The sequence below is a fragment of the Biomphalaria glabrata genome, chromosome 3, assembly GCF_947242115.1.
Source record: "Biomphalaria glabrata chromosome 3, xgBioGlab47.1, whole genome shotgun sequence".
Taxonomy (NCBI): Eukaryota; Metazoa; Mollusca; class Gastropoda; family Planorbidae; genus Biomphalaria; species Biomphalaria glabrata.
The window spans coordinates 40,192,712-40,218,702 of NC_074713.1; the positions used below are offsets into that span (position 1 = coordinate 40,192,712).

Below are 25,991 nucleotides of genomic sequence, written 5' to 3' on the forward strand. Positions count from 1 at the left end.
TGACAATGATTAATTACTACGAGCAAGAAGACAGCAATCAGTTTAAAACAGCTCATAGATAATGTTCACAATTTCTTCCTATTCGTTCAAGGTTCACGCCTAAATGATTGCACAATACTGAACTAAAATGTTTCATCATTTCCTCTCTAGCAGGTACCGTAAGACTTTCATTGTGTTGTTTTCTTTGAGCTATTATTTGATCAATGTAATAGTTGTACTTTAGAATGCGTGTCCACAGTGTCTGAAACAGTTTTGAATGTTCTGTGAAGTGCCGTCTATGTTCGGTTGAGTACTTTTAGAAGAAGGTGGAGAAATACTGCATAACAAGCAGATAAAAAAAAATAACATCAAAAAACCAGGAGGAAAAAAATGACCTGGTTTCCCACAGAGATACTAGCTCGCGTCTCTCTGTCTCTCCCTCCCACTCTCTTGCCCTAACACAAGCGCACACAACTCTTTCCGTCATTCTTGCAGAGGTGCTTGTAACATGTGAGATTCTTGTGTCATAGAGGGTGGAGTATCTTAAAACTTTTGGGTGAGCTCCCTCTCTCTCTCTCTCTCTGTCTGTCTCTCTCTCTCACCCACACACGAATGAAAATAAATAAAGGCAAAGAATGGAGCAGGGGAGGTAACGTTAGCACTGAAAATTGCATCACGGACCTAGACAATGAAATGAGAGTACATTCCCTGTAACTTTAGGATCAGCGTGATTAATTTTAAACTTCTGTATATGCCTATTCTAAGGGTGTTAACTCTTTCTCTCCCGATCAACGATGACATCGTTGATTTGACCCTATTAATTAACTTCATTTTGAGGTTTATAAACTTTAATTCGTTTCATATAAAAAGGGCATGCAATCCTCTATTCCAATTATAACATTTTCAGATTAAAAGAGAACCATTATTGAAGTTTAACCCTAACATGCTAGTGAAATACAAATAAGAAAAATGAATACTTCCTTCTGAACATGGAAAATAATTACGGAGAGATAGAGTTAAAACTCCATTTTGCAATAACCTGCATTGCTCTCAAACTAGGTTTGCGACTTTTGGCACTTTTAAGCGAACACTTTTTTTAATGAGACATGCGAACTATTTTTTTTTTAATTTGATCAGAAATTCGGGCCAATGCACAAAGGTTTCGCTTGGTACGACTTATGACCTACGGATGGACACTACCTAATATTAGTCTTAGTTTTCTTCCTATGCTCAATTATTTAGATAGAAGCAATTCAAAGAAGCAAATATATATATATATATATATAATTGTATTGAACTAAAATAAATAAGAGTGGTAGCATCATTAATAAACAGCATTAGCTGGGTCTGTTGGTTCTGCACTGCTGCAACTGTGATAAAACTGCATATATCTCAGTTACTGAGCAGATATCTTTGGGCGCTCAGTTTGTTGATGGCGATAGTATTCGAGAAGACTTCATTGATTTTTCCCTGTTGTTCAGACGTCATTGTCAGCAAATACATTAAGTACAGTCTAGACATGGACAAACTACTCAGCCAAAGGCTGCGATGGCTGCTCAGTAATGGCTAGCATTCAGAACAGTGTTGTTTCGTGAACATATCCAAACGCAGACTTTGTCCATTGCGTGTCTCACAGACTTAACTTTGTTGTCAATGACCTGAATGACGTTTTGGAGTTTTAGATATACGTAATACTGTTCGTGTTATTAAGAAGATTATCAATTTCTTCTGTAACTGTACCAGGCGAGAGCATTAGTATTAAATGTACCTTTTTGTGTGATGCACGATGGACTGTGAAACACGAATCCATTCGCTCTTTTAGACCCAACTTTGCTGCTGGTCAAACTTGACCAAACTGCCCCATGTGTAATCAGTGCCTGCTTCTCGCGTACGTGCTGATGTGCCTTTCATTGTCGTCAATTATTCCGTTCTTGGACCAGTTTCCCAGATGTGGCCGTCTGTCCAAAAATAGTGGCCGCTTGTCAGCACATCAAGGGTCTCATAATCAAAAACCAATGTGGCTATCAAGAGGAACACTTCAGGGAAGGCACCGTATATATAGCAAGACTTGCTGGCAGACCAACTTGATATTAAGTTTGCGCTGCCGAGCGTAGGCGTAACGGGGGGGGGAGGGGGTTGGGGTTTAACCCCCCCCCCCCGAGATGAAATCCCCCCGCAGGGGGGGGAGACGGTCTTTAGTGACTGATTTTTTGCTTTGATTTTGTTTATTTTATGTGAGATTTTAATACTAAACCATCGCTTTCCCCAGCGCAGCCAACGGGGTTTTAAGTTTGAAATTCCCCTCTTCTATAATACAAAAGAAAGAAAAAATAATGCAAACGACAATCCCCAAATTCCAAGAGCATAGCTAAGGAAGATTTTGATTTTAAAACCCCCCTCCGTAATTTACTATAAAACCCCCTCTTCAATATAAAAAAAACAAATTACACACTGAAAATGCTATGAGCGTAGAAAAAGGGGTTTTGAGTTTAAACTCCCCTTCAGCAGGGTTTGAAGCTAAAAAATACCTATATCTTCTATAAAAAAAAACAACAAATTACACACTCAAAATGCTATGAGCGTAGCCAAAGAGGGTTTTGAGTTTAAACCTCCTTCAGAGGGGTTTGATGCTAAAAAATACCTCTTCAATATAAAAAAATGTAAACTACACACTAAAATTCTTTGAGCTTAGCCAAGCCAAAGGGGGGTTTTGAGTTTAAAACCCCCTCCTCCAGTTGGGCTTTTTTTTTAGTTTAAACCACTCCAGATGGTTTTGAGTTTAAAGTCAACCTACAGAGAGTTTTGAGGTTGAAAGCCCCCTTTTCAATATTATTCTAAAGCAAACTGCACTCACCGAATTCTATGAGCGTAGCTGAATGGGGTTTAGAATTTGTAAAAAAAACCCACCAGAGATTCAAAACCCCACAACAGATGATTTTGACGATAAAACTTCCCTTTTCGATATAAAATATAAAGCAAACTACAGTCACCTAATTCCAAGAGCGTAGCCAAGAGAGGTTACACAATTTCTACCAGTGGATGGACTTCATTAATAAAGTGCAGTGGATAGTCATCTGCCGAAGTTGAAAAAGACTAAATGTAGCTCAACAAAGATGGCTAAAACGGATTTTAGGAGTCAGTTATAGAGATCGGGTCTAGATCAAGGAAATCATATGCTGAACTAGGATTCGACCCCTTAGTAAGGTTGTGACAGAGCGTGGCATGAGGTTTGCGGGACATATTCTCCGACAAAATGAATTACGCATAATAAGAGTTGCAATGAGATGGAGGCCATTACGAGGAAATCGCAAACATGAACATCCTATTACAACTTCACGCCACGCTTTCATAGAGGTGCTCAGAGCAGGTGGGAATTCAAACATTGACAGTGACAGATTTTTGTTGAAACAGCTTGCCGCCCAATGAGCCGAACGGCGCGGGAGGATCTAAGTCAGTAAGAATAGCACATTAGGTTTTGAAATAAACCTTTTTAATAGCAGAATAATGCACTGTAGATACCTCAGAATATGCAATTTTTTAGGCTTTCAATACCGAAAATAGTGCTTGGCGGCGGGGCTTCGCCCCGCGATGGGGAGTGTAAGGCGAGAAGTCTACAATTTTTCCACTAACTCCAGGAAGCACCTATTCTAGGGTACAATAAACGTCTTCCGAAAGAATGTAGAATCAGAATGTAATAAAGATTAATATAATATAAGATATAAGATATATATATGGCGGCCGAAAAAATCCTGGCTACGCTCATGCTACCAAGAATTTTGCAATCGACAGACTCACCGAGCTAAAACCACATGTTTACAATTATAACATAAAGAATTACTTAACATAAATATTATATGCAAAAAAAAAAGGAGGGGGAGGGGGGCAACAATGGTGGAGAAAAATAATAATTAAATCTAAAGTAATTTAATATTGCAAGTCAATGAGATCAGATCAATGCATATGCACAAAGGGAATAACCCTAAAACATCTGGTGTGATAAAAATAAACATGAACAATAAGATAGTTGCCTGCGACTACGACTTCAATGTATTTGTACGGCCGATAGAGTAAAAGCCAAACCAGAGAGTCCATGTAAGGGGCAAAACTCTTGTGAACAAAAGGATAGGGGAATGAATGCGGAAGGGGGAATAACACATGTTTATTTTATAAGCGTTCAGAAAGCGCGAGGCGATTAGCCGATATAAAGAAATAAAAATATAATGTGCAAATATATACATACTAGCAGATATTACCCGCGGCCAGAGGGACTTCATTTGCGTTTCACTGATATCGTCACTGATAGAAGTGTAGTAGAAATAATGAAACGAAATAAAAACTTTATAAGTAAGGCGTATGCGTGAATGTCAAAAATAGTAGGAATGGAGCTATTCAACAAGCTATAGCTGTTGTTGGAGGCCACCGAAATAGGAATAGCCGCCGTTAGTTTTATACAGTCTGTGTGTCCGTCCGTCCGTCCTTCCGTCCCGTTTAGATCTCAGAAACTAGAAATGAAAATGAAAATCATACATCATGATATTTTAGATCATTCAAAGTTCTGATGCTACGTTTTTCATTTCCGAAAGTGAACCTCTTAATTTTTAAAATTAGCTATGCAACCAAATTTGTCAAAAAAAAAAAATACACCTCTTTTAAATGAAAAACTTCAGGGGAGGTAAGTTTTTTTAAAAAGGTCACAGATTTCTTCATTAAAAAGTCAAGCTTCATTCATAGATTATGGCTATGGTCACAATGGATTATTATAATATACATATATTAACAATACTTATGGAATTAAATATTAATTCAAAAGTTGTTTTTAAAGAGGAATTTTTATACAAAACTAAAGCCAAAAGTTAAAAAAAGGGACTACACTAATCATGCACAGTTTAGACATATCCACAATCCATACAAATCTTTTCGGCCGCATTATAAATGTAACTACAAAAAAGACAATAATTACGTCCTACGCATTTCATGTGTCAATCTAGACATACATGTTGATCAATGACTAAATTCTGCTAAGTCGTTGGTTTTCCTGGGTGTTTCAGGTGATTTCATTTTCTAGTAACGCTAGGGAAGAAGGAACACTTGTACGACTTTGTTCTAGCGTATGGGATAAGAAAAATGCCTCTATCTTTGTGTCTTTCTGAGTATTTCATTAGGTTTTGTTTTTTTTTCTTATTGTAAGTTATGGTTTAGTGTTTTTTTTTGTATTATTGCTACTTTACTTTTTATTCTTTTGTCCTCTAAATGTCTCTAGGTTTAGTGATTTTACTTATAGTGTTACTCTAATCAAATTGGAATATTTGTTTGTTATAAATCTTCTCACCGCTTTATTTTGTATTTGTTCTAAATAAAACAGTGTACCGGTAAATAAAACTCTGTTCTCTCTCACTCAGTCTCTCTCTCTCTCTCTCTCTCTATATATATATATATATATATATATATATATATATATATATATATATATATATATATATATATATATATATGACAGTACGGTTGAATGGAATGAAAGGGATGCTGCCCAACTGGCCAGTTAGCCAAGATTGTGGAATGTAGGTAGGTGGATGGGGGAACGGCAGGGGGAACGGCAGGGGTGAACGGACTGTGGAAAAGAATCAACACACACTTTTTACGTTTAATACGTCAAGAAATAAAAAAAAAATTTTTGAGCGTATTTTTGGCCGGGGGGGGGGGGGTATTTTAGTTCTGCGGACGAGTCGTTGCAACGCTAAGCGTTCTTCGCGTTCATCAATCGCAGGGGGCTCATGGGCGGCACAAATAAAAAAATGTTAGAAAAAAAAACAACTTAAAAGTTTCCGACCCGTCCAAATTTGGATAATTTTTTCTTTTTCTTGTGGAGCTCCGGAGCTGTAGACTGCCTGCCCTCACTGAAATCTGGCCCTGACTTGTTTAGTGATTTTGTATTTCATAAAACAATTATTTACAGTGCACTTTTTATTGAATATGGATTGGGGGGGGGATAATTTTTTTTTCTTTAAAATTCTCCGTAACAAGAAAGTTTTGAGCCAATTGCAACTTGCACCTTCTGCAAAACATCCAGAGCCTCCCTGTCGCACATCTAGATATCGCTATAGTTACCATAGTTACCATATACAAGAAAACAACATTTTTTATATTGTCTTATATTCTTTTCAAATCAATTCGGTCCCTATTTCCGGTAAGCGAAGGCAAGTATTGGGTTACTGCCCCCGACCTTCAGCTGAGCGCTAAGTACGCAATCTGTTGTTAAGAGAATGTACAATATTATAGTATCGATCTTCACTCCATTCGTTCACATTTGACCACTTGAGAAATGCTTGACTTGACTTCACACAATTTATATTAAGATAGTAAAGATTATTATTATTATTATTATAACTATTATTATTATTAAATTATTGTGTAGTTAGTTGACATGAAAGTTCTACTTGATTTATTTTCCAACAGGTTTTATTGAAAGGAAAAAAATGTGCAACGTGTTCCGAGCTGCCTCGATCTGGATCAAGGTCGCCCTTGTAAGCTTTGCCGTTGGCTTGCTCTTGTTTGTGATTGGCTTCGCCACGACTGGCTGGATGGTGTATCCTAGTGGCAGTAATGGCTTGTGGCAGACTTACACCTGTACTCGCGGAGGATGCGGAACATATACCTTCTTCACCAACAACTGTAAGCTCAGAAATTCATTTCTTCATACTAAGTAAATAAATTGTAAGTAAACTATGATCGCTGACTGGCGGGGAGGGGGGGGCGGTAGAAGCGATTGCTTCCCCCCTTTATTGCCCCCTCCATAATATATACCAACAATTTGTTTGAAAGATGACATTATAATGTCTAAAATACTAAATAATAATTTATTCCGCTTAAGCACTTAAAAACAGTTGTTTTTTTTTTGGTGCGTAACTTTCTGGAGTTCTAACCACTAACCCTAAACCCCCGAAAGGCAAATAGAAGTAAGGCAGCCTAACCACTAACACTAAACCCCCGAAAGGCGAATAGAAGTAAGGCAGCCTAACCACTAACCCTAAACCCCCGAAAGGCGAATAGAAGTAAAGCAGCCTAACCACTAACCCTAAACCCCCGAAAGGCGAATAGAAGTAAGGCAAGATATCATAGCGAACTGGCAGCAAGAGTTATTAGCAAACTGGTCAAGTCAAGCGTAACCTCTGGGGCAAGGTCCCACGTGATGATCTGTTTAGTACTGTCAATTGTATGACGTTTCAAGCGTTGACCCACAAAACGTCTGAAGGAAGTGCGCTGGTTAAGCAGAGCAAAGGTTTAGTACTGTCAATTGTATGACGTTTCAAGCGTTGACCCACAAAAGGTCTGAAGGAAGTGCGCTGGTTAAGCAGAGCAAAGGTTTAGTACTGTCAATTGTATGACGTTTCAAGCGTTGACCCACAAAACGTCTGAAGGAAGTGCGCTGGTTAAGCAGAGCAAAGGTTTAGTACTGTCAATAGCATGACGTTTCAAGCGTTGACCCACAAAACGTCTGAAGGAAGTGCGCTGGTCAAGCAGAGAAAAGGTTTAGTACTGTCTATTGCATGACGTTTCAAGCGTTGACCCACAAAACGTCTGAAGGAAGTGCGCTGGTCAAGCAGAGCAAAGGTTTAGTACTGTCAATTGCATGACGTTTCAAGCGTTGACCCACAAAACGTCTGAAGGAAGTGTGCTGGTCAAGCAGAGCAAAGGTTTAGTGCTGTCAATTGTATGACGTTTCAAGCGTTGACCCACAAAACGTCTGAAAGGAAGTGCGCTGGTTAAACAAGAGCAAAGGTTTAGTACTGTCAATTGTATGACGTTTCAAGCGTTGACCCACAAAACTTCTGAAACGAAGTGCGCTGGTCAAGCAGAGGAAAGGTTCTGAAACATGAAACTGAATTTTGTATGACGAAGAAACGAAAGCAAGTGCCGTCAATTCAACGACCTCTCACAGTGGCAGTGACTCGGTGACATCACTTCAACGACCTCTCACAGTGGCAGGGACTCGGTGACATCACTTCAACGACCTCTCACAGTGGCAGGGACTCGGTGACATCACTTCAACGACCTCTCACAGTGGCAGGGACTCGGTGACATCACTTCAACGACCTCTCACAGTGGCAGGGACTCGGTGACATCACTTCAACGACCTCTCACAGTGGCAGGGACTCGGTGACATCACTTCAACGACCTCTCACAGTGGCAGGGACTCGGTGACATCACTTCAACGACCTCTCACAGTGGCAGGGACTCGGTGACATCACTTCAACGACCTCTCACAGTGGCAGGGACTCGGTGACATCACGTCAACGACCTCTCACAGTGGCAGGGACTCGGTGACATCACTTCAACGACCTCTCACAGTGGCATGGACTCGGTGACATCACTTCAACGACCTCTCACAGTGGCAGGGACTTGGTGACATCACTTCAACGACCTCTCACAGTGGCAGGGACTCGGTGACATCACTTCAACGACCTCTCACAGTGGCAGGGATTGGGTGACATCACTTCAACGACCTCTCACAGTGGCAGGGATTCGGTGACATCACTTCAACGACCTCTCACAGTGGCAGGGACTCGGTGACATCACTTCAACGACCTCTCACAGTGGCAGGGACTCGGTGACATCACTTCAACGACCTCTCACAGTGGAAGGGACTCGGTGACATCACTTCAACGACCTCTCACAGTGGCAGGGACTCGGTGACATCACTTCAACGACCTCTCACAGTGGCAGGGACTTGGTGACATCACTTCAACGACCTCTCACAGTGGCAGGGACCTGGTGACATCACTTCATATCTAAAAGAACTCAACAACAAACTACAAAAAAAAAACGAATGCACTGCAGCGGCATTTTTAGAAGTTGGTTTCGGAAACACTTCTAACATCCCATCAATAAATGTAGGTTCTAGATCCACGGGTTTCTAACATCCCATCAATAAATGTAGGTTCTAGATCCACGGGTTTCTAACATCCCATCAATAAATGTAGGTTCTAGATCCACGGGTTTCTAACATCCCATCAATAAATGTAGGTTCTAGATCCACGGGTTTCTAACATCCCATCAATAAATGTAGGTTCTAGATCCACGGGTTTCCAACATCAAATCAATAAATGTAGGTTCTAGATCCACGGGTTTCTAACATCCCATCAATAAATGTAGGTTCTAGATCCACGGGTTTCTAACATCCCATCAATAAATGTAGGTTCTAGATCCACGGGTTTCTAACATCCCATCAATAAATGTAGGTTCTAGATCCACGGGTTTCTAACATCCCATCAATAAATGTAGGTTCTAGATCCACGGGTTTCCAACATCAAATCAATAAATGTAGGTTCTAGATCCACGGGTTTCTAACATCCCATCAATAAATGTAGGTTCTAGATCCACGGGTTTCTAACATCCCATCAATAAATGTAGGTTCTAGATCCACGGGTTTCTAACATCCCATCAATAAATGTAGGTTCTAGATCCACGGGTTTCTAACATCCCATCAATAAATGTAGGTTCTAGATCCACGGGTTTCCAACATCCCATCAATAAATGTAGGTTCTAGATCCACGGGTTTCTAACATCCCATCAATAAATGTAGGTTCTAGATCCACGGGTTTCCAACATCCCATCAATAAATGTAGGTTCTAGATCCACGGGTTTCTAACATCCCATCAATAAATGTAGGTTCTAGATCCACGGGTTTCTAACATCCCATCAATAAATGTAGGTTCTAGATCCACGGGTTTCTAACATCCCATCAATAAATGTAGGTTCTAGATCCACGGGTTTCCAACATCCCATCAATAAATGTAGGTTCTAGATCCACGGGTTTCTAACATCCCATCAATAAATGTAGGTTCTAGATCCACGGGTTTCCAACATCAAATCAATAAATGTAGGTTCTAGATCCACGGGTTTCTAACATCCCATCAATAAATGTAGGTTCTAGATCCACGGGTTTCTAACATCCCATCAATAAATGTAGGTTCTAGATCCACGGGTTTCTAACATCCCATCAATAAATGTAGGTTCTAGATCCACGGGTTTCTAACATCCCATCAATAAATGTAGGTTCTAGATCCACGGGTTTCCAACATCCCATCAATAAATGTAGGTTCTAGATCCACGGGTTTCTAACATCCCATCAATAAATGTAGGTTCTAGATCCACGGGTTTCCAACATCAAATCAATAAATGTAGGTTCTAGATCCACGGGTTTCTAACATCCCATCAATAAATGTAGGTTCTAGATCCACGGGTTTCTAACATCCCATCAATAAATGTAGGTTCTAGATCCACGGGTTTCTAACATCCCATCAATAAATTTAGGTTCTAGATCCACGGGTTTCTAATAAAAGAGTATTTAAAAAAATGTTAATTTTAATTTTTATTTTTTTCTGTTATGTGGGCCAGTCACACGTGTGTCGGAAATTAAAATGGCCGGTTTGCAGTAGAAGGTCACTGCTTTATTTAACAAATAAAATATGCACATAGTTTTTGCTATTACCTGATTTCATAACATCGAACCGAACCCGAACTTTAGATCTGACCGAACCAAACCGAACCCGAAATATACTTTTCATCAAACCGAACCGAACTCGAGGTTAAAAATGACCGAACCGAATCGAACCTAAACATGAAAAGTTGGGTTAGATTCCCATCTCTACAAGTTTGATCTGCTTTACTTGCAGTCGCTGTGCTCCAGTTATAACGTGCAGTAAATTGATTTGATTTAGGACCTACTCTTCTTATTTTGTTAGTTATATAGCAGGGTATGCAATAATCATTAGATATACAAGTAGCACATAAAAAATGCCCCAGATCTAGTAGAAAATACTCAAGGCTGGAAGCACTGAAAACATCTAACTGGAGTAAGGTGAACAAAAATAAAATCCTAACTTGACTAGACTATAACCAACATAACAGCTTGCCTAAAAGGAGATTAAAGAAAACCATCGATAATTGACAAAGTTTAAATTAAAATCGAGTGTTTCTATCTATCTATAGTCTATAGCGTACTAACCTGAGTAAAGCGAGCAGACTATATGATAAACTCATATTCCATTCAACTAAGTTTCAATGCATTCAACTTGTAACGTTGGTTTTAGATGCGGACTGTCCCCTGAAATGTCATTGTTTGTTCTTTGATTTACTTGACAGCGTACCACCAGGCAATTCAAGCCATGGAGTGTCTTGGTCTGATTGGCTTTTTCCTGGCATTGCTGTTTCTCTTTCTCTATGTCTTCGCCAACTCATGCAGACGCCGAGACATTCTTCAAGCTGTTACAGCACTGGCTTTTGCTGGACGTAAGTACAGCTTGGACAGTTTTTAGATATCACACAGTAGAATGGCATGAATACAGTTGTTTCTCTTTCAGACCTTGCGATCTATTGGTCAGATGATGTAATGGTCATCTGTTTCTGTGGCACACGGTTAACGAGGGTGTCATGTGGCCAGCACATCGACCAACTAATGTCAGGTACCCATTAGAGCTGGGTGGACTCAGAGGCGTCCAAAGATCGATAAATTAAAATCCCAGTATTCGCCAGGATTCAACTCGGGACCCTGGTTTGGAAGCCAAGTGCTTTACCGCTCAGCCACCAAGCCTCCATGAATGTACAATCTTGATTGTACATTCAGTCTCTTACTGGTTAAGTCCAGCGCCCCTCTAAACCAGACATCATTGAGGCTGGAGGGGACCACCAAAAGGCCCATACACCCGACATTACTCAAACGGACGACATTGAAAACACTAGATAGCTACCCATCCGACGTAATCTACTGCTACACATGCAATGTAGCTTCGATGCTGTAATCACGGCGATAGTGAAGTCACTACAACATCTAGGGTGCATTTGTGTCATAAAATATTTTCGATTTGTAGTTTTTCTTCAACAGACATTGAAATTAATGAGACAAAATAGTAAATACTAATACTAATATTTTTTTCTGTTTCAGTTGCCTTTGCCTGCATAGGATTCGCCATATTCGGATCCTCGACCAATATTGAAAATCACAGAGGATATGGTGGTCAAGTGGGCTGGTCAATGGGGTTAGCTATAGGAGGGGCAATTCTGTACGCCATTGGAGGGATCATGCTCATCGTCCAACAGATACGCTAAATGAATTCTTCGCCCCTCCCAATGACAGTGTCATAAGTTGAAACCAACAATTGGCCTACTTTTTGTTTTATTGTCACCAACCAGGGTTTTCATTTACATGCATATAGTTTAGATACAAATATTTACACAGGGATAGCATTTTTTTAACCCAGGAAAAAAATAATTTTTGATTTTTAAAAATAATTTGTAATATATGAGGCCTTTTAAACTAAATAATATTGATGACATATACGGATATTGTGTCTCTATTATAGTGTTTGAAGCGAAGCATATTATACCATTTCTCAAATAAAGCCATGCTTTTTCCTTTCTACCTTTTTGTAAACCACAACATTTAGACTCTCTCATTTGCCGTTTAATATTCGGATTATTAGGATGTACGAAGATGAAATTAACAGCCTATAGTTATAAGCCCTTGCCTAAGAACTATTAGAGAGATTTGTTAAGCCAACTCTTCTGATCTACGACTAATACGAATCCACACCCAGTTTAAACTATATTGCCTTGCTCAAGATTATTCGTGTATCAGCTATGCATGTAGTACATAGATCATTAAACAATGTCCTTAGTAGTACATCTACAATAGTTGAACCTCGTATTGCATAGGCTTCTTCACAAGGGAGATTACTTTGGAATATATTAAAATGAGTTAATAATCAAAGGGAAATAAACAAGTTATATCTAAACTTTAAAAGAACAAAAAGAGACAATGAGTGGTTTTAGTAAGTCCGGATAAGGGGAAACAAATTTGTTGTCTACATTAATCTAAAGAAAGTTTGTTGTAGAATTTTATTTCATTTATTTTATGAACAGACATTCTTTGGACATTGCAGGCTATCGTCTCGCTATCTTCATACATGGACTTTAAACAAACAAAGCTGATTGTAAGAAATGGATCTATAAACTTTCAACATGATTTCCAAATCAAAACGCAGTAAAAAGCCCATTACATTTCCTATAATGAAGAACAGGACTACATATAACGATAAGGGAACAAACATTTCGTTTAGGATCTCCCATCTCGTAATCTGTAGATCATTTCTAGGCCAACTTCATCAGTGTTTTAAAATTAACACTGGCTTCAGAGGGCCGTTTTTAAACTTAAACTAGGTCGAATAACTTTGTAGGTCTCCCAGCAGAAAGGTAAACAGTTCAAATTGCCAAGAGACTTACAGCTCAAATTGCATGTTGCCCAACCAGTAAAATCGTCTTTAAATATCTAGTTTAAATTGCCTGTAGGCCTACAAGTCAAATTAAAATTACATATAGACTTAAGTTTCATTTTGCTTAAAAGCTTATCAATCAAATGACATATAAGCATCAAAGTCGAGTTGCGTGCAAGCCTCTGAGACAAATAGCAGAGACCTACAAGTTAAATTACCTTCAGATCCACAAGTTAAACTACCTTTAGATCCACAAGTTAAATGACCTTTAGATCCACAAGTTAAATTACCTTTAGAGCCACAAGTTAAATTACCTTTAGATCCACAAGTTAAATGACCTTTAGATCAACAAATTAAATTACCTTTAGATCCACAAGTTAAATTACCTTTAGATCCACAAGTTAAATTACCTTTAGAGCCACAAGTTAAATTACCTTTAGATCCACAAGTTAAATTACCTTTAGATCAACAAGTAAGATTGGCCTTAAAGGACTGAAAGTGAAACTCAAATATGTGAAACATTAAGACGCTTTCTTACTTTCTATCACATCTACACTGCATTTTGGTCACAGTCGAACTCTTATGCGCTAGAAAACATTTACACATCGACGTGCGGGCCCACATTAAGGTTGCTATCTTTCAGGCAGTACCCAGGCTTTGTATGTGAAAGTCGAGATGTAGATCTAACACATTCGTGTTGTGCAGATTTAGAAGAAACAAATAGCAGTTGAAATGTTTAGATTTGTGAAACACGGGGAAATGGGGGGGGGGGGGTGCATGACTTATCATACAGGCCTAACATACATTAAATGAACACATTATTTGTATTGGTGCATTACTTATCATATAGTCTGACATACATTAAATGAACACATTATATTTATTTGAATGTATCATTTTGAAGAAAAAACAAATCAAATCCCATATTTTATTTAATTTCACATTTGATTTGTACATTTTGATGACTTATTTGTGTATGAGTTTCTGCTTTATAGTCAGGGGTCGGCAAAATGTGGTCGCTTGCCAGGCGTGACACGCGCAACAATATTTTTAATGCTGAAATTGCAAATTACTAGCCCATTGTGAGTTTGTGAAACATGTATTATAAAATAATATTTTAATTTGATACCAACAGTTTGCTGACTCCTTCCCACTCCTGACATCTAACATATCTATATCTTGCTAACATTTGCTTAATAGTCATCTATTTACACAACTATTTTGTGATTTGTTGTCACGACATTATATCTTCAAATAATTTTGCTATCAAAGCTTGGACTCTGGAAGAATAATTGATTGTCTGTCTAATTAGCATGACCAGTGTATATAGTCATTACTGGCATAGTAGCTCACATATTTAAATCGACATCCTTTTCTCTTTCTCTGTCTCTCTGTTTATATATATATCCATTATAACGTAAATATTATTTTTTCATTATGCAAAATGGATCTATCAATATATAATTAGTTTTTGGATATTAAAACTATTTTTTTGTTTCTATATTTAGTAGCATGTACTTGTATTGATGAATAGTATTGAGTCAATAGTAAATATAGCACTGAAGCAGGGGCGTAGCTAGGAATTTTCCCTGACCTCTTTGGGGGCCCCTGCATTTTACATAATTTTTTTTATTTTAAATGTAGGAAACACTCATTTTGGGGCCACCCTCAAGTGGGGGCCCGGGGGGATTTTAAAATTTTCCCCCTCCTCCCCCCACCCTAGCTACGCCCCTGAACTGAAGTGATAGGTCCACCTAGCCAAATTAGGAGAGGTACTTCCTTGGTGTTTGCTCGAAGTTGCCTCTTTTAAAAAAAATTTTAGTGTTTCCACAAGAAGCTAAAATCTCTAGATCTAGGACTAGATTCCACCTTTAAAAATGTCAACATTTCTGAAATAAGAGCTGGCGATCCCAGCTACAACATCACTTGCACTGCCATATCTTACAGATACCTAATTCAAGAATTAATATTTTATGACCTTAGCAACGTAGAAACATATTTGCAGTGGCCTTATAGGCCTACAACTTGCAGCAATGTTTAATACATAGTCCTGAAACAGTAAATAGGAATCTATTTAGACATGTTTGTTTCAATAGCTAGGTAATTTTTGTTTTGGTCATGGATTGTTGAATCTTTACTTCATCTCTTTACATCTGCGACTGTGAAAGTGTGTGACACATTAAATTATTATCTTCTGAAAGAAAAAAAATGATTTTTTTGTTTGTTATTTCATTTTAAAAATTAATAAGAGAGACAATTGTAGAAACAAAAAGAAATTGAAATATGGAATAAGAGAGGATGAAAATAAAATTAAGAGAGAGGAAAAAAGAGAGAGGGGGAAGAGAGATAGAGAGAGAAAGAAAAAAGAGGAAAAGAGAGAGAGAGAGTGAGAAAGAGCGAACGAAAAGCGTTATCGGAGAGAAAAATGAAACAATTACCACCAACCGGCTGTAGTTCGCCTGCCTCTCGAGCGCGGGAAATCTCTGGTATAAATATCGTCTTCAGAACAGACGACCAATCATCGACTTGGGAGGTTCTTTTCTTCTTTTTATAGACCTTTCAAAACTTTAGCAGCCAAAAGAATTCAATTGAACCTCAAAGCAGAAATAAACTTATACAACAAAAGTTTGCTTTATACATTTATACTTTAGGCTAAAAAAAAAGAGGTTAGAGGTCGAATACAAGTATAAATCAGACAATTTCTAAGGAAAAAAAATTAGAAAATTGTATAAAGTTCAATTCTTAAAGAGGAGCACCTGACTGGCCATCCGAGGACCTTTGCTAACAGGTAAGAACGTTTCTCTAAACAGTTTATTTAACAATGTGTTGATTCATTGAAAACTGCTATGGTCGTCCAACGGCCCGATATTTTCCAACAGTTATTTTCACAATGCTGAATAATTTTTTAATTAACATTTTTTTTCGTTAAAATAATAATTTTTGTTGTGCTTTTTAAATATACCCCTATTTAACTTGAACCTCCGTGGAAACTAAAACCTGTCTGGGTTGGCTCAAAAACCTGGGTGGACACTGATCTCATAAACGTCTCTAACGATTTTCATAGAAAATTGAGGGTCAATGCATATTGTTGGAAAAAGAATGACTCGTTGGCCCCACAGAGATAACTCTAGTTTGACCGTTTTTAATGTTTTAAAGTAAAATGAGAAATATATTGAAATGTATCTAGAGAACGAGAAAATATTTATCTTGAATGGATTCTTCGGGTATTTCCGAATTTCTTGAAAAGTTGACTAAATTAATGTTCAGGAGCATTTTGCGCATCGTCTTCTCTAAGTCTGGATCTTGAGGCCTATCATTGGAATAGTATTCATTTTTCACCCTCTCCTTCACCTATCTCTTAGTCCAGAGGCTGACTAATTACGGACCGCGGGCCACGTGCGGTCCGCTGGAGTGTGTTATGCGGCCCGCGAACACCTATAGAGATCAGGTGTACCCACAAATTATATATATAAAAAAATGCAAACATATTAAAAATAAAATAATTTTAAATATTTCTTTATACATATTATTGAAACTTCTGATTCTTATCATGTATGATGAAGAGGCTAAGCATGTCATTCTAAAAAGTTTAAAGTCAACGAAGACTATTCTTATCAGCAATACCTCGTTACGTCAGTCAAAGAAACAAACTCAGGTTAGCATTTAGGAAGAACTGGGTTGAAAGTGTTGAGATGGAAGAAGATAACAAGTGTAACAACGGATGGAGCCCGTGCTTTGATAGAGACAAAAATAGTTTTAAATAAATTAAAGAACACTATTCCAACCATAAACTCTAAATAGGAAAAATTAGCGTTAAACTGCATTGACTACCAAACTTATTATTGACCGAATTATTTCAGTGATAAAACATATCAGAGCTAGGGGTCTTAACCACAGGCAGTTCCGAGAAGTAAGACCCTACTTGAAGATTTGGAAACTAAACATTCCGATGCTGGATACCACAATAGAATCTGCTGGTTTAGCATTTTTAAGGTATTGAGAAGATTATTAGAAATCTTGTTTGATTGACCCTTGAAGAGCATTGACTGTGACCTTACTAATATTTCTAATGAAGAGCGGAAAACAGACTTCATGTTTTTCATCGCCACTACTACAACGGATTGTTTTCACGTGTATGCATGTTAAACCTTTCTAAACAAAGCTTCCCCCATTTCTCCAGACAGGCAAGTGAAAACAGTTTTTGTCATTTTCCTTTGCACAAAGGTGAAACTATTTCTATTAAAAAGAACAAAACTTATTTGGATTTCTTGATTGTGAAATTTGAAAGCAAATTTTAAGACGTCGATAACTTGGAACCAGTTTTCAAAACTCTCAGCTCACCAAATAGGGCAAACGTTTATTTAGCTCGAGAGGACATACTTCGAATCAAATATGACCTGGAGTTCCATTACAGTCGGTTCTTCCGCGTGAGTTTTATGGGTGCCAAAGCTGTATTTCCACACTTTAAAAAAACTTTTCTGCTAAAATTTCACAATATTTGGGTCCACATTCACTGTGAATAAGCATAATAAATAAATGTAAGAACAGATCGATGCTGACTGACTGTTATTTGACAGCAGACATAAGGGTAAGAACTAGTAAGCTAGTTCCACAATGTCCGGAGAATCATGCACGGGTGTAAACACTTAAATACTTCACATTAAGTAAAATTGTACGTTTGTGGTGTAATGTTGTGATGTAAAAGAAAAAAAAACAAAAAAAATTTTTTTTTTAAATTCTTAAAATTAGTTTCAGAAATTGCTAACTCTTGTTGTCCTTCAATTAGTAGTGTAAAAAAAAAATCTTATTTTATCCAAGTTGTAATACTTAATTATTATATATATACATATATATATATATATATATATATATATATATATATATATATATATGCGGCCCCCAATTAAATGTTTTTTAATGCGGCCCGCTATAGGAAAAGGTTGCCCACCCAAGCCTTAGTCTGTTGGGGGTAGTCTGGGGCACTACACAAGATTTGTAAACCGTCTTTATCCATTCCTCTCTATCTTTTGCCTTGGATAGAACCTTTTTCAATGGCAGAATCGTCCATTCTTTTAAGTTGTGTTTCCATCGCTTTCTCTGTCGGCCTCTTCTTCTTTTACCTGGTACTGTTCCCTGGAGGAAGGTCTTTGCGAGCCCCGAAAGTCTAGTTTAATAGTAAATTCTAGTAGATCTAGGATTATATTCAATACAATCGCTTAACCTTTCTTTTTTTTTTTTTTTTTTTTTGGGGGGGGGATAGGGCGGGCTACAACATGTTTCATTTTTTAAATCTAAACTAATAGTGATCAATTATTAAGAGACAAAATAATCGCTCCATAAGTTGTGTAAAGGAAAGGGAGGTATTGGGTTTAAGAAAAAGTATTTTAAATGTTTATCTTGTTAATTAATTTATTCTAAACCTACTTGTAAAAAAAAATTAACATCGAATGAAAATGTGATAAAATATTGTTTCTGATGTATTCAAAATCCACATATTATGTATATTTTATGTATTTTTCTAAGATTTATTTTAAGTACGTTAGCGAAAAATACAATAACGTATCTCAAACAAACTGAGTTCTAAACAGACATGCAGTCTGTCCAAGGGACAATATTTGTATATTGAAAAAGTAAATTTCAACTTGAGTAGTCATTTCTCTGCCAACGCGATTCTAGCCGTCTTTCTTATTAGAGAAGTCAAATTGTTCTCGAGTGTACTACTATCATACTGTTCATGTCTTTCCCGTAACCGTCTGCCAACGCAGAGTCTGTGCCAATTACTTCAAAGCTGGCCATAGGTCACATGTTTGAAATCACATTTCATAGGTTCTTTAAGGAAACAAATTCTATTACAATTACATGTCATCCGATTTGAATGTTACTGCGTTGTCTTTAAAAAAAAACTAGTCTTCTTTTAAGGTCACTTGACGCCAGACTATAGTGAGTCTAGTGTAATGGTCCCTAGTCGCTGTTCACTGGCTTCTGATCGATTGTCATTAGCCATTCGTATGCTTTTACAGCCAACAAAAAAAAATTAATTATGCAGCAGACATATAGATCATTTGAAGAACAACAAACACCTGTATTATTATTACTCTCATGTCTTTTTTTTTTTAAACATCATAGTTTGAAAGTACTGAGCATGGTAACTTTTTTGTCCTTGTTTGAGTCCCAGTGGAGCATAGGAACGTAACTGTACCCATCCATCGGATTCTCCCTTCACTTGGCTCCATGTTCATCCTACCGTCTTTGCCTCTTGTTCTCCTGTTTGCTTTGGTCTCCCAGCTTTTGGCTTGGTAACTAAATGTTTTATCACTTGGGTGCCGAACAGAAATGGAGCATTCACAGAGCGTGAAGATCTACTATTAGGAAACCTACAGAGTCAGTGTTTTATAGGCATTGCATTAAACATTTGCAATATTTTTTAAACATTTCCATGACTCTTTACATAACCAAGATGGCCAGTGGAGCTCCCAGCAAAGCCTCTGGCTATCCAGGCATGTTTATATTTATTTGATAAAATTACTCCAACAATAGTATGTGTGTCATACCATGAAGAGAAATATGTCTGGCAAAATGAATTAGTGAGATAAATGACATGATCAAATATTCTTTAACTACGGAGTATAATAAAAACCCACTCACACAGGCAGACAAATGGAATCATTCAAAAGCTAAAAGGGGCGAGCAACTTGTTACACTCAAGCACACTACAGTTATAGATTAATATAGACTGTACCGTACCGTGTTAGACTGTAACACAAGACAATAAGGAATGTTCGAAAATAACGCAATGTGATACAAATTAAAACACTGTTTGCTATTTCCCTTGGTTCTAGTGATCACGTGACGATGCAATAGTCTTCTCTCATCTTTTGTCGAGCCTCTTTTTGAGAACAAGGACAAAGTTTATATATGCATGTACGACGTAACAGAGGCGCCCCACCTAAACGCTTCAAAGACCAGCTTAGGCGCCAACTTGCATTAGCTGACATAGAAGAGAGCACCTAATTGCATGCAGCCTCAGAACGAGACAGCTGGAGGTCACTCACAAAGGCCGCATTTGACACCAAAAGAAAATCCGCTGCCGAGGACAGACACAGAAGGCGAAAAGAAAATCTAAATAAAACCCTGGATGTGGCAAAATGTATAGGTCACAGCTGGGGCTGCGCAGCCACGGGAAAACTGCATTCCCCTCTAATCTTCGGACTCGAAGACAAGCCTTAATATAGTGTGATAGGCCTTGATCTTGTAGTTGTATGATGACTATATGACTTCGACAGGTTACTCAGATGTTAGAGTTGGTTGTGTAACTCAGATGTTGGGTTGCAAGAGTGTGTAGTTCATCCCTTAGTGTTTTTTTTTACTTAGTCAACGCGAATGTCATGTAAAACTTGCAACTTATGTAGCACAATAAATATTAGAATACATTAGGTAACACACTTGTCAGCAGACGATGGATTTATTCAATAGATAACCTGGCCGAGCCAGCCGCAAGCGTTTAGGCACAAATATTATCACAAATGTAGTTACAATTACATGTTCTGAATAAGCTTCACAAAATATACATTGCAAGCTATTGCAGCTGAGCACTACATGTACGTTCTTACTCTACAAAGACCAAAAAGCGCCTGAAGTTTTCACTTGGTGGTCAGTTACAGACCGATAACTTTTCTGTGTTAAAGGCACGAGATAATCAAGTTACTACGAAATCACTTCATGTCACAGTGGGTCTCAAACGAGTCTATAACAGCAGTGGCGTAGCAAGGTACCCGTAGGCCCGGATTCAAGAATATGTTGGTGGGCCCTACCCAATAAGATGAATGTAAAGTGAGACAAAATAATTGTGTAATTTGAATATATATCGGTACATTTACCAAAGGACATTCCAATACAAGTAGTGTAACTTTTTAAAAATAAGTAATTAGTAACAATGTCATTACGTTTGATTCAGTTAGGACTCCAACAAGTAATAGTGTCTTAAAAGTTAATGTTTCTACAATTTCTTAACAGAATTAAACGGCTTAAAAGTGTTTCAAATGACTAAAGAAATGTTTTATAAATTCTACATTCTACACATTTACATGGTACTAAAACACTTCTAGTTGTAAACTTTGAAACATTGACACAAACTATAATCTACTTCTACTTCCATCATTTAACAGTAAATAGATGGAACATATTTCTGGCCTTCAAATAGTGAAGTCAGTAACCAGTGCATCTATTTCTAAACTTTTGGCTGTTTCTCGCTCATTGGAAAGAACACCAAGTGAAGCAAACCAAATTTTGAAAATGACGCTAAACTAAACACATTGATACAAAGTGAGAAATAAGATGCATGCTGTGAAAATGTTTGGAAAATGTCTATGATAAAAACAGCCACAATGTAGTTCTTTATGACAAAAAAAAAAAAAAAAACAGCAAATCTCGAACAGACTTGATGTGTCGTTAGGAAAGGTTTCTTTAAAGGAGAATGGTGGCATCATATTGTATTTGTTTTTGTCATAATTGTCGTTTGCACTTGAAATGAAACGGGGCATTAAGGACCCAAACATGATGACATATTTTCCATGTCCATGAAATCTGTCAAGTAATTCTGAAACAATGACAGACAATACGTTGATTTTGAAAGTCTTCTCTTAAATCTTGAATTTGAATTATTTCTTCCCAGTAGTTAGTGGTAGGCTCATCTCATTTCTTCCCAGTAGTTAGTGGTAGGCTCATCTCATTTCTTCCCAGTAGTTAGTGGTTGGCTCATCTCATTTCTTCCCAGTAGTTAGTGGTTGGCTCATCTCATTTCTTCCCAGTAGTTAGTGGTTGGCTCATCTCATTTCTTCCCAGTAGTTAGTGGTTGGCTCATCTCATTTCTTCCCAGTAGTTAGTGGTTGGCTCATCTCATTTCTTCCCAGTAGTTAGTGGTAGGCTCATCTCATTTCTTCCCAGTAGTTAGTGGTTGGCTCATATCATTTCTTCCCAGTAGTTAGTGGTTGGCTCATCTTATTTCTTCCCAGTAGTTAGTGGTTGGCTCATCTCATTTCCTTGCGACGTTCCGCAATGGTGTAGACTGTAGAGCAAACAAAAAACTGTATCCATACCCCAAGATCGAGCTACTTCAGCAATCTCCTTTATTACTCTCTAAAATTCATTTCTCGAAGATTTACTTCAATCATAATAATAATAATATAATAATAATAATAATAATCTTTATTGTCCGTATGAAAATTTGTCTTGCAATTTGTGCATTACACCAAACAAAAAAAACTATAAGAAACCAAAGTGTACATTCACTCATAATTTACATGTGACAAAGTTTATACCAGATTGTTCCTATTTAATGATTTGATTGCCAGGGGAACAAAAGAGTGTTTGTGTCTGTTTGTCTTTGCTATCGGTGTCTTGTATCTCTTTTGTGATGGTAAAATCACTAAACAGATCTTCTTCAGTTGACTTTCTGCTTTATGTAGGTCTTGCTGCTCACTTTCAAACATTTTTGACACAACTCTGACTGCCCTTACCATTGTGTACTCAACAATGAGCACAATTATATTATCGAATGTTTCTAATTTTTCTCTAAGTGCTGCAGTTTCCAGGCATTCTTTTTCCTTTGAGGATGTTAGACACCTTATTTATATAGTTTAGTTATTTAGCGACGCACCAAAGAAGATGCATATTGAACGGGACTAGTGACGTTTGGGATATGTTGGGTTAGAGACCGGAAAATCAGTTAGCGATAGAATACTCCAGGGTAACGACGTGTTTAGTGACAGAGACTTCTACTGTGGCCTTTTATTAGAATAAATCTATGTGAAATTGTTCATCAGTGTTGACTACATCTCTTCACTAGTTAAAACTGATGTTCATTGTTTTTGTCTGGATTGTTGATCAACTACACGGAATACACCCGAACAATTACACCCAAACGCTTGCAGAGTAATTGGTTGAAATCCAACAATCATCCATAGTTGACTTCAAGACAGCCTGAACAAGCAACATCACAAGGAACACAAAGTACTTTGTGTTAACAGGTTTAGGACATGAAAATATCTGAATTTCATTGGTATTAGAGAATCATTCCTTGAGGACCACCTTGTGGGCAACAGTTTTTGAGTGTCCTATTCTCTCTCTATTATGTTCAAGACGCGCCCATCTTGAGATGCTGTGAGCAAAAAAAACACAAACACATTTTGTGCCAAGTCATAGAAATCTGCAACGTCTTGAACATAGCTGACGGAATCATTTCAGACCAAGTTTAAGTTGTGGTTAGTACAGTGAGCAATACCTGAATGACATTTTACAATCCACTCATATTGGAAACACCAGCAAAGGATTAGCCTCGCAGTTTATTTAAGACTAAATGGGGATCATTCATTACTTGGAGCATTTGTTCATCCAATTCTTCAGACGTCTGGTACTCACACATATGAAAACCTAGAAATGACTCTCTAATTGCTGTTTCTTTGGGTACTCCCACATCGGAGATCAGACAGAAAAAAATAATATTAATTTGATCCACTTTTGGTATGTCTTGAGTGGCTAATAAAGAGAACGATGGCGCGGATTGGACCTCAGACAGTGGCGGTATTTGTGTCGGAACTGCATCGCCCAACAGGTCGATTATCTCGTTTTCAATCTGTGGGGCTTTGTTTTCCTGTCAAATTTCAATATTCATAGCAATTTCAAATAAAGCCTGGTCAGAGTTTTTGTATAAATATAATGGTGTTAACTTTTTTTAAGAACTATGAACCAAATACTAAGCATTGGTCAGAGAATGACACTATGGTGCATGATCAATGCAGACATTTCTCTAGCTTATAGATCTTTGTTATAAACCTGCTCTCCAATTCGGTTTCGCCATTCATTGTAATAACACAAGCACGATACCTATGTAAAAAACAGTTTCATTTGCATGCTTAATATTGAATGTTATTCGTTTGTTTGTTTGTTTAGATGTCATCTCCTTTTTTTATTCTGTTTTTTTTTTTTATACAATACAGAAGACAAAAAAAAACAATTTGGTGAGGACTTACACGACTTTACAAGATCTACTTTGTCGGATCTGTTTAAAAAAAGTCTTAAATTCACATTTGTTTAGTTAGCTTAGATCTCCGACTCTTTTGCTTTAAAATCGGATTAGACTTTAATGACAAGACAAATGACAAACAAATTAACATATAACACTGTTATATGAAAATACATATGAGATTATTCTATGACATCTGACCAACAAAAGAAATGATGATTAAGTATTTTAAATACGCAAAATAAAAGAAACAAATAAAACTTTGTGAAAATTGAATAATTAGCAGATGTGACGAAATATTAATTCATGACCACCACGGCTATCCCTGTAGAGTTACTATAGACGTAATTGTATTGTTACTCCGCCCCTTTCCTTATTTTTCTGTATAACACATCAATATTTTCTAAACCAAACTCTCTCTTTCTCTCTCTCTCTCTCTCTTTCGTGTCTCTCTCTCTCCCCCTCCCATTATTATATTCATAATAATACTATCAATGCCAACACATTTGAGACCAAAAGAAAATCCGCTGCCGAGGACTGCCGAAGACAGACGTAGACGACGAAAAGAAATTCTAAATCGACCACCTGCGGACAATGGTTATGCTTGCCTTGGGTGTGGCAAACTATGTAGGTCACAGCTGGGGCTGCGCAGCCACGAGAAATACTGCATTCCTCACTAATCTTCGGACTCGAAGACACGCCTTATTATTATCAATGGCAACAATAGTCCCCTCAAACGTACATAAGGGCTAGCCACCATGACAATAAACCAGATGGAGAGCAGATATTTACATTACAGTAATCCATGCCGTTGGTTCATTAACTCTAGCTTAAATCACGGGTTATTGTTTTAAAACTAAGATAAAGTTTCGTGCAGCGTTTCAGATATTTGGAAGAAGCTTTTGAGATCTATACCCTATAACTATATTTTTTTCCATTAGTGTCATCCCTCGTGGGCCTCAACTGGTCAAGAGTCATGGGCCCAAGTGCAATCAACCCCTTTGCTGCTACGCCATAGGCTTGGCAAAAGGAAAAAAAATGTTCATATTAATTGTGATTGCAAGTTATATATTCCTAAATATCTGTTACATTCTTTCAGAGCTTTACTGCAGCGTTCTCATTACTAGCGATATTTTAACCAGTCAAAAATGCAGCCAAGCGGAACGATAAAAGATGTTTTAAAATGTTACAATGTCTTTAAAATCATAAACAGAACGGAGAAAAAAGTGAAGTTATTAGCTCTTCGCTATTTTGTCATTGTAAAATGACCTTTATTTTGACGACGAGGTTCCCGCATCCCCTCTAGAGCAATTTAAAGTAAGTATTTCTAAATAACGTCTGCCTAAGAGTGATACGTCAGATTCTTACTCAGCGCAGAAAAATGACGTCACTTTATGTGCAAAGTTAGCTCTAAAACGGATGACGCAATTCTCGACACGATCTTCTCCGATACAATAATTGCAGGAGTTGACGATGTCAATTTCATCAAAGATGTCAAGGCTATGCAAGTGTTCACGCTATCTATTTCCTTGGAGCAATGGTTAGTATGAAAGCTGACATTTAAGCCTGACTTTAGCTTACTTCTTCAGTCCTTATTTTACGCCATTCTCTGAAATTGAGAAAGAAAACAAAAAAAAAAAGCAAATTACTCCTTTCAGACCTTGACATAGATAGGGCAGATGGTGTAAATATCACCTGTTTTTAGGGTAAACGGTTAACAAGGG

At 37.5% G+C, this 25,991-nt stretch overlaps 2 protein-coding genes across 2 annotated transcripts in view; both read left to right on the forward strand.

Moving 5' to 3' along the window:
- Positions 1-15,971, forward strand: part of LOC106064826 (uncharacterized) — a 23,940-nt gene extending 7,969 nt beyond the window's left edge. Inside the window, exons 2-4 of the mRNA XM_056025029.1 lie at positions 6,433-6,648; positions 11,122-11,268; positions 11,921-15,971. Coding sequence (XP_055881004.1) covers positions 6,453-6,648; positions 11,122-11,268; positions 11,921-12,084 — 507 coding nt within the window. The 5' untranslated portion in view covers positions 6,433-6,452 and the 3' untranslated portion in view covers positions 12,085-15,971. The remainder of the gene's footprint in view (positions 1-6,432; positions 6,649-11,121; positions 11,269-11,920) is intronic.
- LOC129925329 (uncharacterized) overlaps positions 15,792-25,991 on the forward strand; it is a 77,279-nt gene continuing 67,079 nt past the window's right edge. Inside the window, exon 1 of the mRNA XM_056025030.1 lies at positions 15,792-16,035. The gene's annotated coding sequence lies outside the window, so the exon portion shown is untranslated. The remainder of the gene's footprint in view (positions 16,036-25,991) is intronic.